The sequence below is a fragment of the Octodon degus genome, unplaced genomic scaffold (genome assembly GCF_000260255.1).
Source record: "Octodon degus isolate 3935 unplaced genomic scaffold, OctDeg1.0 scaffold00126, whole genome shotgun sequence".
NCBI lineage: Eukaryota > Metazoa > Chordata > Mammalia > Rodentia > Octodontidae > Octodon > Octodon degus.
The window spans coordinates 6,934,862-6,948,423 of NW_004524702.1; the positions used below are offsets into that span (position 1 = coordinate 6,934,862).

Consider the following 13,562-nt stretch of genomic DNA (forward strand, 5'->3'; position numbering starts at 1 on the left):
TTATTTTTAAATTTCTAAACTTTGAAAACAAGGTAGCTGAAGTTAAATAATAAAGCTTTCCAAAGCTAAGTGTGCTCAGTGGAACTCAAGTTTTATAGACCATACATTTTGTATTTTTGTTCATAAAATACAAAAACAACTTCCTGAAACTCTTAGGTGGGAACAAGACCGTCCAGACGACTACGCGGGCTGCGCCTTCTCGGTTGTATCATCCCTTTCTCTCCTTGGCAAGGGCTCGGGGACCTCCGTGCACGCTTCAGGCGCACACGGACAGCTCCCGCCCGAGGGACGCCTGGGAGGCGTGCACTATGCACGGGAAGCCGTCCTCGTCCTTCTTGCTCCCGTACACCTCCGAGATGGGCGTGGACACGCTCACCAGCAGAAGAAGGCCTGGCTGGCGTTGAGCCGCAGGCACTGCCTGAGATCTTGATGAGCTCACTCATGGTGACACGGTCAGGGACCAGGAACTCGATTTTGTCCAAGATTGGCAGCTGCTTCTCGCCCTTGTATCGCTCTATGATCACCGGGATTTTGGTGGGATGCTGCTCTCGGAAGAGCCGGACATCTTCTACTCTTTGTTCGAAGGTGCGGCGCTGCTTGAAGGTCTTCTCCGACGGCATTGTGCTGGGGTCCCCGGGGCGGCGGCGGCTCCGGATCCGGCGGCGGCCACTTCCGTTGTGTCTCCTCTTTTTTTTTTTTTTTTTTGAGACAGAGTCTTGATACACTGTTCAGGATGGCTTGGGCTCACTTCGTAGCCCAGGCTGGTTTTGAATTTAGTACAATCCCCCTTAAGTACTGGGATTATAGGCATGCACCAGCACACCCACCTAAGGAAAAGATTTTTCCCTTTTCCACTAAGTAGAATAATTATGTGGTTAAGAGATGGATATGAAATATATATATATATCCAAGAGAATTTGATACCAACAAATAAAAGCAGAGAGGAAAAGGAGGCAGAGCTAATTTAAGATTCTCATCTCCAAGTCTGAATGAGTTCTCTCAACGGTTAAAACCTTGCATGTATAATCTCAGAACTATATTTACTAATGTTCCCAATATCACAGAGAAAAGAAGAGATATTTGAGAAATGCATGGAACATTTTCTTGATTCCTAAAATTGAGCAAAAGATTGATTTCAAAAACTGAGAGTTGCGGAGCTTGATGGCACACACCTGCAATCCCAGCCAGCACTCGGGAGGCTGACGCAGGAGGATCACTGCAAGTTGGAGGACAGCCTGGACTACCCAGCGAGACGCTGTCTACAAAAAAATTAAAAAAAAAAAAAACTGATAAAGTTTGACTTCAATCTTGATGGGCCTCTTAAACACAGTCCTAAATAGATCACTTACAAACATCACAGCATAGTGATTGCTAGTTCTCTGAGCCCAATAAATGCATCTAATAAATGAATATGCTTTTTAAATACTTTGTCTTGTGTTTTTTTTGGGGGGAGGGGGAACAGGGTGTCACTAATGTAGTTCAGGCTGGCCTTGAATTCGTTAGGTAGGTTAGGCTTGAACTTGAACTGATCCCCTGCCTCGGCCTCCCAAGTGCTGGGATAACAGTCTTGCACCACCATACCTGGCTTAAATATGGTTTCATAACTGATTCTGAGAAGGGGTTCTTAAGCCACAGTCCACACACAGCCTGTGAAACTGTTCAAGTTTTATACAAAATTCCGGGCTGACGCGCACTGTTCTCAGTAGCTGGTGAAGTACCTCTTTGCCTCCCTTGGGTTCTCAAAGCGGTAATCGGTACATCAGGGTCAGATTTTGGCATACAAACTACTGCAACTGTCACACATTTGAGAAAACGGTCCGCTTTCCTTAGATTCTCAAAGTGGTGGTTAAGTGTGTGTGGGGCCTGTTGTCGTCTAGCAGAGCCCTCTGGTTGGCACGTGCGGGTCCTGTGAGCTCTCCCAGTTCTCTTGTCCCACGGTGTCCCTTGTCTCCTGGACCTGGGCATCCTGCTGGCACCTATGGCTTAAAGTCGGCCTTGGCAGGGTCTCATTCTGACTCTGGGCTTTGATTTCCCTCCCTGGGCCGGTTCCACCTTAGCAAGCACCACTGCAGCCTCTGGCAGGGTCTTCCGCCAGCCGTGACTGTCCCCTGCACGGCCTCACTGCAGGTATGTGGGCCTCAGTGCAGCCTTCTTGCCCCTTCCAGGCAGGAAGCATGACAGCACCTTCCCACCTCTAGGGACAGAGGGAGGTGCCAGCACGGCCCAGCCAGTTCCGCCTAAGCTCCCTTGATCTCACTATGTTAGCTGTTATAGTCAGGGTTTGCAAGGAAAACAATACAGGACACATAATTGATAGGATTATTTTATATTAGCCACCCAGAGAGTCATACAAAGAGAGTACATAAAATCTGTCCACACACTGAAGACCACGCCAGCTGAGGCCTGGAGCCCACAGCTATGTCCTGCATGAGTCCAGCTGAAGGCCTGGAGTCCATACAATGCCTTCTGCAAGTCTGTTTCACAGATCTGCACTAGGAAGGCCCAGAGGTCAGTGGTGGAAGCTAGAAATCCTGCACCAGCGGGAGGAAGGATCTGTGCTAGCAGGCTGAGGGATCTGAACTGGAGTCAGGAAGTAACACTCAAAAGTAAGGACCAGAGCTCCCCAAAGAGTACCACAGTCATCCTCAGCAACAGTGAGGTCCCAATTCCTCCGAAGACGAGAACAGTTGAGTCCATAACAGGACTCGGCTACATGATGAGCTCCTGCAGGAGAATCAGCAGCTCTCTAACAACACCTCTTCTTCTTCTCCAGTTCGCCTCTTTCCTTTGTTGGCAATAACCCTCAGGTGGGCCTCCCACGCCCAGCACCATTCTAGTAAAATTCAGCTGGGTGTAACAAGCTCACCACCAATAGGCAATCCACCTCATGACCAGGCTGGTCTGAAACTCACAGTGATCTTCCTGTCTCAGCCTCCCAAATGCCACGATTGTGGGTATATGCCACCAGGCCTGGCTTTTTCTCCTGACATAATAAACCCCTACCAACACACACAAACACTCACTCAGACTTGAGCACAGAGTCAAAAGTGTGTGTTATACATATGTGTAATCACCCACTTCTCGTCTCTCCTTTGTCCCAAATTCTGTCTAGCCAGACAGGGCAGGATTTAGTTACTGTACATCAGAAATTATCCATGAGCCATATCCTTCTAGGGGCAGCATTTTCCTCCTGCAGATCTTGAACAGAAGCGTTACAGGGAAAACTGGTGTGTGGGGGACAGGGTATACACACGTGAGGCCTAAAACTTCCACAGCTTTCATAGTTTTAAATATTAATCCATTTTATATAACTGTCCTGAAATACATGAAAGGCATGATGCAAAGACAGAATTACTTTATTTTTTGTTTTCTACTGCTTAGAATTAGACCCATCTTGCCATTTGCAGAATTTGGATTTAGCAGAGACCGGGGTTTGATCCCTGGAGTGCCTTGCCAGTCTTGCCCCCAGGGTGAGAAGGGGACTGAGACTGGGCATGGTGGCACACACCTGTAATCCCAGTGCTTGGGAGGCTGAAAACAGGAGAATCACTACAAGTCCAATCTGTGTAGTGGGACCCTATAGTCCCTGTACTAAAATACATTTTAAAAAAAAAATTTTTTATAATTTGGAGTTAAAAACTAAAACTTTGGGGGCTTGTGAGTTAGCTCAGTTGTTTAAAACATTTGCTTGGCCAAACTCAGTCAGGCACAGGGGACCGCGGTCCGATCCCTAGCTCCACATGCCACACCAGAACTGCCCTTAAGGCAGCCTGAGCCAGCAAAAAAAAAAGAAAAGAAAAGAAAAGAAAAAAAAAGAATCCTTCTAGTAACTAAAACTTTCAGTTTCCAGGAAGCAGGAAGGGATTCTCCCCAGAGCCATCAAAAGAAATGCAGTTCTGACAGCATTGCTTTTAACCTTGGGGCTCATTTCAGACTACTGGCTTATGGAACTGGCAAATAATAAATCATATCTCTTCGGAGGCCGGGAGATAGCTCAGTGGAATGAGTGCTTGCCTGGCAAGCTTAAGGTCCTGAGTTCAATCCCTGGTACCACCAAAATAATAATAATAACAATAATAAATCATATCTTTTTAAGCCATTAAGTTTGTAACTTATTACAGCTGCAATCAGCAATTAATAACAAGAGATTAAAAGGCTTGTGAAACAGAAGGAAGTTATTCCAATATCTAATAAGAGAAAGAATAGGACAACGAAAAAATACAATAGTCTTTCATGGCTAAAAATGTTCTCTAACTGGAGAAATCAATGGTCGGACAGGGATCACACCAAAGTTTAGAAATGGTCACTGCAGAGCACTGAGAACCGAACCCACCACAGTGGAGCAGCTAAGGCTAAGAGAAAGTCTGAAAAGCAAGGTGACCCCCAAGCAGAGGTGTGAACAGTCCTCTCAGACAGGCTGCAACTGTCAGCGGTCAGCCAGCCTCTCAGTATTCAAAGTTGGGCTCCAGGTGTGGCCCGGGTTCCCTGATCTGAGTCCTGGCACAGCCTCAGAAGTGAATGTAGACCAAGAAGATGGGAGGGAGCCGCTTCCCCGGGGAGAGAGTCCTCTTCTACCTTGTTCTCCATCTCCTGCTTCAAGGTAAGAAGGGGGCAAGGACAAAGGAAGAATTCCCTCTGGAAGGTTACCTAGAAACTTCTTTCAAGTTCCCAGTTTGTAGAGACGGCCTGAGGTGGACAGAGCTGCTTCACAGGGATATGACTGTGATTGTGCACCCGGAACACGGGCAATGCCTTTGGTTAGAGGCCATGCAGGAGCACTGCTCTCTTCTTCCCTGTACCATCCACGGTGGTCTTCTCTCCCACTTGACCTCTGGGTCCATCCACCTTTCTCCCCACCAGTGTAAATCTTATTGCACTACAAGGGCCACCCCCTTACGTGATCCATGACTTCTTCTTTTTTTTTTTTAATATTTATTTATTTTTATTTATTACATTTATTTATTGTGTGTGTGTGTGGCCAGCTCAGCCCACCAGGGGGCGGGGCTGGCTGGCATGTGGTGCTGGGGGATTGAACCGCGGTCCCTGTGCTTTGCCAAGCTTGTTTCAAGTAGGTGCTTTAGACCACTGAACCATCTCTCCAGCCCTCCCATGACTTCTTGATAAGGGAGAACAGAGGAAGTCTGAGCTAGAGGTACCTCGAAGGTCAGCACACAGTTTAGGAACTAAGCACATGAAAACCTCGCTGAGTGCTTGGGCAGACTGACAAGTACTCAGGTGTGGGGACTGGTGTGGGGAGGCCAGTGACTCTGGAAGCCAGGAAGCCCTGAAGTCCTTGGCGCAGAGGTCACCAGCTGTCTTGCGCACTCCAGGCTGTGGCTCCTCCACTCATCCCCAAGGTAGAAGCTTGGAACCTGTATCCATCAGAACAGCAGGCAGGCAGTACATCAAAAGCCATGAGAAAGCTGTGAGAGGACTCAGCAGCAGCACAGGAAAGGTGGAAGCGAGGGGTCAGTCCAGATGCAAACAGACACGCTCTCTCTGGGGTCCTTGGCCTGTGATTCCTGAGATGCCTGTCACTGTCCCAGCGGTTCCGTATGCATACAAATCTGGGCATGCAAAGCACAGAGACAAAGTATTAGAAATAGGCTGGTGACCTAACTCTGCTCACCACAGGAGCCTGCATTATTTGCCTTCCAGCCCAGCCCATCCTCCTTGGCCCTGGCAGGAAGTGCCGAGCTCCAGACCTTGGGACCTCAGCAGCAAGCCCCTCCCTGACCTAGCTCCCCCAGGGCCAAATTGCACAGCCGCACACAAACCTGACTCAGCCCAGGTCTGCTCTGCCTCTTATTATCTCGCTGGCCTTGGGAAGTTCCTTCCTCTGGCACCTTGGTATGAACTCATTTATTACTTGAGAATAAAAATAGTACTTACCCCTTTATAAGGAGGGTAACAGAACACGGGTTAGCAATGCCTGAGAGGAGATAGGGAGGGGCGGAGAGGATGGTGCCTAGGGTGAGGGGTGCGACTGGACCCAGGAATGACTTCTAATGTTCTATACCACAGTGAGATAATAACTGTGTATTTCTTGATAGCCAGTAGAAAGGATTTTGAATGTTTTCAACATCATGAAGAAATAGTAATAAATGTCTGGAGTGATGGATATGCCATTACCTTGTAGGGATTGTTTCGTTTTGTTTTTTGGCAGTACCAGGGATTGAACTCGGAACCTTATGCTTGCCAAGTAGGTATCTATGGAGAGGGGAGATGGCTCAGTAGAATAAGCGCTTCCCTGGCAAGCGCAAGGACCTGAGTTACATGTACTGAAAAATTACACTATATCCTGTAAGAGTCAGCCAAATATGTGTGTGTGTGTGTGTGTGTGTGTGTGTGTGTGTGTGTGTTTAAAAAGCAATCACTGGTAAATGTAGCAGTGACATATAAAAGTGGAAATAAAATACGTTATAAAGTTGGTTGGGCGGATTAAAGGAGGCGATCCATTTAAAGCACTCAGAACACACCCGACCAGAGTCAGTGCCTGCTAGCTCTCAACATTAGCATGGGCCCTGCCGTACACAGAGCCCAGAGATTCTCTCCCTCGTCTTGACATAGGAAACATATCACTCCCTACCTCTAGGTGTCAAATGTGCCGAGTTTGTGGTCCTATGATATAGAGGAAGGAAGCCGCAAGCCAAAGGAACAAATTAGGAGAGCTTTATTGGAAATAAGGAGAATAGCTCCTGGATTTCTGGGAAAGCTGTCCAGTGGTGTGGCCACCAAGGCCCTTCATCAGGAATAATACATACCGCAAAGTCACACCATGTAAAGCATGGGTCAAACTACCACCGACCAGTAAGATTACAAGGACAGCCACTTAGCCAACATTGATCCAGTAGGGAAAAGAGTCACATCGTGAGGGTACACAGAAAGAACAAAGGCACTTGGGAGAATGCATGGGCCCAGGTGCTCTGGTCACCCACCTGGTGACAGAGATCTAGCTGGACCTCCTGGCCAGTGGTGCTGATTACAGAATAATCTCAAGTTCTTGTTTATCCCTTCAAGGGGCACAAAGGCCTAGCCATCGCTTCTCCATCTTTGTGTGTGTGTGTGTGTGTGTGTGTGTGTGTGTGTGTGTTACCAGGGATTGAACTCAGGACTTTGCACTTGCCAGGCAAGCACTTATTCCACTGAGCTATCTCCCCAGGCTGCTTCTCCATCTTAAGGCCAGCCCTTCTTCAGATGCAACTCCAGCCATGACTTTGAAGTCTGTTTCTTGTGTTGACTTCCTTGAGTCCCTTTCTGACTTGATACTGTCACCTAACTTAGCCAAGCTTAATAACCCCACACACTTGCTATCCGCTACAGCACAAGACCATTCTTTCGCCATCAACTGCCCAGGGTTTGGCGAGCCGGTGGGTCTGGATTCTGGCTTTGGCAGAAAGCCCTTCCCTCCAGTCATCAGCTTTGCTGTCCCCGTCCGGGTCAACATCTCCTTCACCATAATTGCCATCATGGATGTGGTGAGTGGTGACCCCGTGGTGTGCCGAGTGTTTTCCCGGCCTCTGGCAGGCCAGACCTCAGTTCCCTCACCGCACTGGTATGCGCCTTTTCCCCTGAGTAGAGAATCACAAAACAACAAAACTCTTTGCCCTTCATCAGGGTGAGACACAACAGCGTATGGAAGACTTGTTCTTCCTGCTCAGTGGCTACTGCCGGTGCCAAGGACCTGCCACACTCCCCACGTCCTTACTGGCCGGCCTCCACTTACTCATATTTCTTGGCTTCTCACATTATTCCAAGATGGTCCAGGCTTGAGAAGCACCCCCTTACTCTAGTCTGCAGGGTCTTCTCCTGCCTACAGCCTGCCTAGGAGCTCTATTTTGGCCGGGCTTTTGTCCCTGACCTATAATACTGGCCTTGATTACCTCATGACACTTATATTCCAGGGAGTAATAAAAATCGGGACTAGGGTAGGGTGGGGGAGTGGGCAGGAGGCGTCCGACAGGCAGCCTGCTGGAAACAGGAAATTCTCTTGGCAGGATGAACAGCTGCAGCTCATGACCTCATTCCTGTGGCTAGAAATGGTATGGTGAGCCTTTACTCTCTCTTCATAGGCTTGGGAAAGATTTTAAACAAGGATATAGTAATTATGACCTTTTATGTACCTGATAGTATAGTTTCGGAACACAGGAGAAACTAAACAAATCCATCATGATGCTGAGAAGCTACCATACATTGCTTTGAAAAACCAAATAGAAATAAGTACTTAAGAGAGTTATATTATTAATTTCTCTCAGTTCATTGAAAAGAAAGGTTTGTGCTAACATTGTTTGGACAATTAAATGCCATCTTGTACCCTGAGTAACTATTTTACAGATAACAGTAAGCAGTGTGTTAACCATTGTTATCCCCCATCACCTTGTTTTGAACATTTTGTTTCTTTTTTTTTTTCTCAAAGTTTTATTGACAAAGAGATAGCAATGAGACAGTTTCAAATCAAATCGGAAGGACAGTTTCAACAAATAATACACTGCATATATTCTTCTTAGTGGTTAATTGCTGTACAAGATGCGGACTTGTGATCCTATTCACAAACACCATTAGAACAAATCATTCTATTCATTAAGAGAATGCAACTATATATCTATCCCAACCTCTTTGAATACACAGATACAAAATGGACATTCATCGGTATACCCCATTATTTCTAAGTTACATTATTGAATAGTATAGGTGTGTAAACTCAGCAAAATATTCTAAAAGAGTCCAGTAGCCTATAATAGCATTGGGTCTTATATTTAACTGGCAATGTCAGAAATTATTGACCTGAGTCCCCCACAGCTCAACTTAACAGCATGGCTTTATTTTTTATATTTCGAATTCATATTTTTCTACTGGATGGTTAAGACCAAGGCAAAGCAGGACCTATGCAAGAAGAGTTGTAGCTTTTTGGTCTTAGAAGGTCAGTGAAATGCCCTCAGGATTTGTCCTGAGATCCTGTACCTCAGATTGTAGAACCTTCATCAGTGCAGCTTGTTTCTTTTTAAAATAAAAAAATTATGTGCCAGCTCCACCCCCGGGGCGAACTGAGACAGCAATTGAGACTGGGCATGGTGGCGTTCGCCTGTAATCCCAGCTCTTGGGAGGCTGTAAACAGGCAGATCACTACAAGTAGGATCTAGTAGTGAGACCCTGAACACCCTATAGACCCTTCCCTAAAATACAAAAATAAATAAATATTAAAAAATTAGACAAAAAATAAGGGCCAAGGATATAGCTCAGCAGCACAGCACCTACCTGGCAAGTATAAAGTCCTGAGTTTGATTTCTGGTACCAAAAATTAAAAAATAAAAAAATCAAATAGATCTGAGCGCAGTGCTACAAGCCTGTGATCCCAGCTCCTTGGGAGGCTGAGGCAGGAGGATCATGAGTGTGAGGCCACCTGGGGCTACATAGTGATACCCTCACCTCACAAAGCAAAACAAAACAAAAGCTACAGGAAACCAAGAAAAAAGTTGAAAAAAAATTATCTGGGCCAGGGAGATAGCGCAGTGGCTTAAGCGCCTGCTTGGCAAATGCAAGGTCCCAAGTTCCATCCCTGGTGCTACAGAAAAAAAAAAATTATCTAGATCATGTTCTCTAACTATAAGACTATAAAAAGTACAAAAGGATCACCTCCCCACTAAGAACACCTTGTTTCTTGGGAATTTAGAACTAAACCTCCATATGGTTTGAGCCACAGAGAAAACAAGACAACTCAATAAAAGTTACTATTTAGACATGAAGAATGCTACATATGAAAGGAAATTTTGCATATTTTTTTGAAATTTTACACATTTTAATTAGATTTTATTGGTACATTTTAGATATATTTAACAATCACATTCATCACAGAGAATTTGTACCTGTACATGATATCTTGTTCCTCCACCACTCCCTCTACCATCCTTTCAAACTTGAAATTTCACATCTTTTTTTTTTTTTAAAGTATTTGCTCAGGCACATAGTGATCCTCCTGTTTTCAGCCTCCCTAGTGCTGGGATTAGAAGCAGGCACCACCATGCCTGGGCTCAGTTGCTGGCTTAGTATGCCCGGGGGTGGAGCCAGTGCAGCATGCAGTACTAGGGATCGAACCCTTGTCCCTGCGCTTGCCTAAGCAGGCACTTAGCCCGCTGAGCTATCTCACTGGCCCTGAAACTTTACATCTTAATTGAATGGATTAGAAAACAAAGTGGGAGGGTGGAAAATGGAGATAACTGAATTAAATTTCCAACTTGAAAAGCCTGATTCAAGGAAAGGAAGGAGCCGGGGAGAGACAGTAACAATCTGAACCTTACCTTCCGGGTTTCCAGACCCACAGCACTGGCTCACTGCATCACCTGGAAGCTTATTAGAAATACACTGGACAGCAAGGCATGATGGCGCACGCCCGTAATCCTAGCACTCTGGAGGCTGAGGCAGGAGGATTGCCATAAGGTGGAGACCAGCCGGGGCCACACAGTGAGTTCAAGGCCAGCCTGAACTACAGAGCAAGACCCTGTTTCAAAATAAATAAATAAATAAATAAAAATAAACCTTAGGTCCAAGCCTCAAGAAATGTACTGGATCACAGGCTCCACCAAGGGTGACCAGCTGTCCCAACCTTCCCCAAGCTGTAGAGTTCACAGGGCATGCACGAACAATGTTACGCCAAACAAGTGCCTAGCAAGCCAGGGTTAGTCATCCTACCTACTGAACTGGAATCCTGGTTCATCATGATCGCCAGGGTTTTTGTTTGCTTGCTTTTTGGTTTTTTTATGTATTTGGTACAGGGTCTGATACGTAGCTTGGACTCAGTGATCCTCCTGTTTCAGCCTCCCCAGAACTCGGATTACTGACGTGTGCCACCACACTTGGTTTTGGTGGCCAGCTCAGCATGGGGCCTGCGTGGCATATGGCATCAGGGATTGAACCCAGGTCCTTGCGCTTGCCTAGGCAGGTACTTAGACCACTGAGCTATCTCCGCAGCCCCGTCAAGTGTTTTACATGCACAGAGATGTTTGAAAAGCACTAACTTCATACAAATTTTTGTTTAATATGCACAGAGCCCCTTTCTGTCCGTGGCTCCACAAAGTGCCACAGCTAACACTGAAAAGAGCCCTGAGACCAGACAATCCCACCCTGAGTCAGACAATCCTTGAAAACATTTTTCAGAGAGGGTCACCAGCCATGGAAAGGAGAACTAGGGCTTTTGGCATCCAAGAATCTAAGGGCTGGTTCAAAGCCTCCTTGCTGTGAAGGCCAGTGAAAGGTCCCTGGGAGACACCGAAGACGTTGCTAGGCCTCTGAACATCACAGTTTGCAGTTTCCTTGTGTGTACCCCATTCCATCTGATATCCACTACTACTCTTATTTCACAGGAAGGAAATTCTAGCTGAAAGAGGCTGAATTACAGATTGTTCAACTCCAATTCTCATTCCTATTACCAAAAGGACAGGTCATTCCTGATCATCAGCAATTGCCTGCTGAAGTACAAAAGCCAAGGGACCAGATTTTGTGTTTGCTTTGCTTTGTGGTGCCAAAGGCTGGCCCCATGGCCTTGCGCATGTCATGCAAGTGCCTTCTGCTGAGCCCCCACACCCACAGGCTGAGCCAAGACATCACAGTTTATAAAGAAGTACAAATTCAAAGGGCAGGAGAAAATAACCCGGATGCATCTCCAGCTCCCACCTGTCTTCCTCCTGGGCTCTATTTAGGTCTGGGATAACCCCCTGCTGCGCTGGCGCCCGGAAGAGTGTGAGGGCATCCGCAAAATGAGTGTGGCGGCCAGGAACCTGTGGCTCCCAGACGTTTCCGTCATTGAATTGTGCGTAGTAGGGCTGTGGAAAGCCAGCGGGAAGCTCCATCTCCTAATAGCAGTAGAGTTCACCATCGACCATTGGGGCCGCCAGAAGAGGTCGATGGTGAAGACAAAATCAAACATGTGTGGGTGGTACAGCTGTAGATGCTTCTTAGATAGCAAAGAACAAATCAAAATAATGAGTAGAATTGCAACACCTGCTTCCCACTTCCTTTCCCCTGTAGAGCAGAGGTGCAGAAAACCCCCAGAGGGCTCACAGCATTCATAAGTAATGAAGGTCGCATCCGGTATAAGAAACCCATGAAGGTGGCCAGTCTCTGCAACCTGGACATCTTCTACTTCCCCTTTGACAAACAGAACTGCACACTCACCTTCCGATCACAGCTCTACACAGGTAAGGGGCCAGCCTGGGGTTCCGGCCCCCGCCAAGCAGGGGAAGACTGCTACCAAAAGCAATGAACAAAGCAATAGAAAACAAAATATAAAGAACCCCTGAGTGGAAAAGCCAAGGAGCACAGGTGGCGCAGAGTCGAGCTCTGTGGACGCCTAGATAGTTTCCATAAAAGGCCCAATCTGTTCATTGTCATCCCTGACTCCCAGAAAATTCCTGAGATACGATGGATAGCCTCAAAATGTCTGCTGGATGGCAGAGTGCAAACAGAGGGCAGTAGGACCCCCCGCCTCCATGTTCTAGGTTGCATCCTTGGAAAACAGTCAGCATGGTTGGTTCTCCCTTTCAGCGGACAGCCTGGTACTGGGCATGGAGAAGGAAGTGTGGGAAATAGCAGCCGCATCACGGAATGTGGTTCAGGTCCGCGGGGAATGGCAGCTCTTGAGCATCACCAAGGCCACTCCAAACATGTCCCTGGCCACCAACCTGCACGACCAGATCGCGTTCCACGTGAGCTCCGAGGTCTTTGCTGTTTGCTCTCTCCTTTGCTTCTACTCTTGCCTAGAATGGCCACCCAGCCCCCAGCTTTCAGAGTGTCTTGCAGTCTTATGCCTCCAGCCAGGGCCAGAACTCTCTTCTGGTTGCCAGGGGACCGCAGACCCGGGAAAAAGACAGAAACAGTCACTGCAGGTCTGGCTGTGAACCGTTACTGCTGGCTTTGAGGTTTCCTCCACATCCCATATTTATTGCTCTCAACTTCCCTGGTGGTCTAGTGGTTAGGATTGGGCGGCACACTCACCATATTTACTGCTCTCTCTCTCCTCCCACCAGGTGGCCATCAGACGCAGGCCCCGGCTCTATGTGCTGCACCTCCTCGTGCCCAGCGGCTTCCTGGTGGCCATCGACGCCCTCAGCTTCTACTTGCCTGCAGAAAATGTGCACCGCGCCCCCTTCAAAATGGCCCTGCTGCTGGGCTACAACGTCTTCCTGCTCCTGATGAACGACCTGCTCCCCTTCGGCGGCAGCGCTCTCATCAGTAGGGCCCGCCCCTTCCACTCTCCAGGGAAGCAAAGGCAGCAGGCGGCAAAGAGGGGTCGGGAGGACCCACCCAGCGCCCCTGAGGGCGGGAAGGGCTTTTGAGGAAGATCGCATTGCAGAAGGATGCTGAGGGAAATGCAGACCTGACCCTGCTCTCCCCGCAGGCGTCTACTTCGCGCTGTGTCTGTCCCTGATGGTGGCCGGCCTGCTGGAGACCATCTTCATCACCCACCTGCTGCACCCGACCCGGTCGGAGCCCCCGCGCGCGCCCCGCTGGCTGTATGCGCTGCTGCTGCTGCCGCCGCCGCTGCCGCACCCCGGGCCCGGGAGCCGCCG

The 13,562-nt window shown here is 47.9% G+C and overlaps 1 protein-coding gene and 1 pseudogene across 1 annotated transcript in view; one reads left to right on the plus strand and one right to left on the minus strand.

The window, feature by feature from the left end:
• Window positions 1-136: 136 nt before the first annotated feature.
• Window positions 137-679, minus strand: LOC101588410 (annotated as a pseudogene).
• A 3,854-nt stretch (window positions 680-4,533) lies between these two features.
• The window catches only part of LOC101588804 (5-hydroxytryptamine receptor 3E), a 9,412-nt gene continuing 383 nt past the window's right edge, over window positions 4,534-13,562 (plus strand). The window contains exons 1-8 of the mRNA XM_004640795.2: window positions 4,534-4,600; window positions 7,324-7,478; window positions 7,998-8,042; window positions 11,694-11,803; window positions 12,022-12,191; window positions 12,538-12,698; window positions 13,020-13,224; window positions 13,391-13,558. Coding sequence (XP_004640852.1) covers window positions 4,534-4,600; window positions 7,324-7,478; window positions 7,998-8,042; window positions 11,694-11,803; window positions 12,022-12,191; window positions 12,538-12,698; window positions 13,020-13,224; window positions 13,391-13,558 — 1,081 coding nt within the window. The remainder of the gene's footprint in view (window positions 4,601-7,323; window positions 7,479-7,997; window positions 8,043-11,693; window positions 11,804-12,021; window positions 12,192-12,537; window positions 12,699-13,019; window positions 13,225-13,390; window positions 13,559-13,562) is intronic.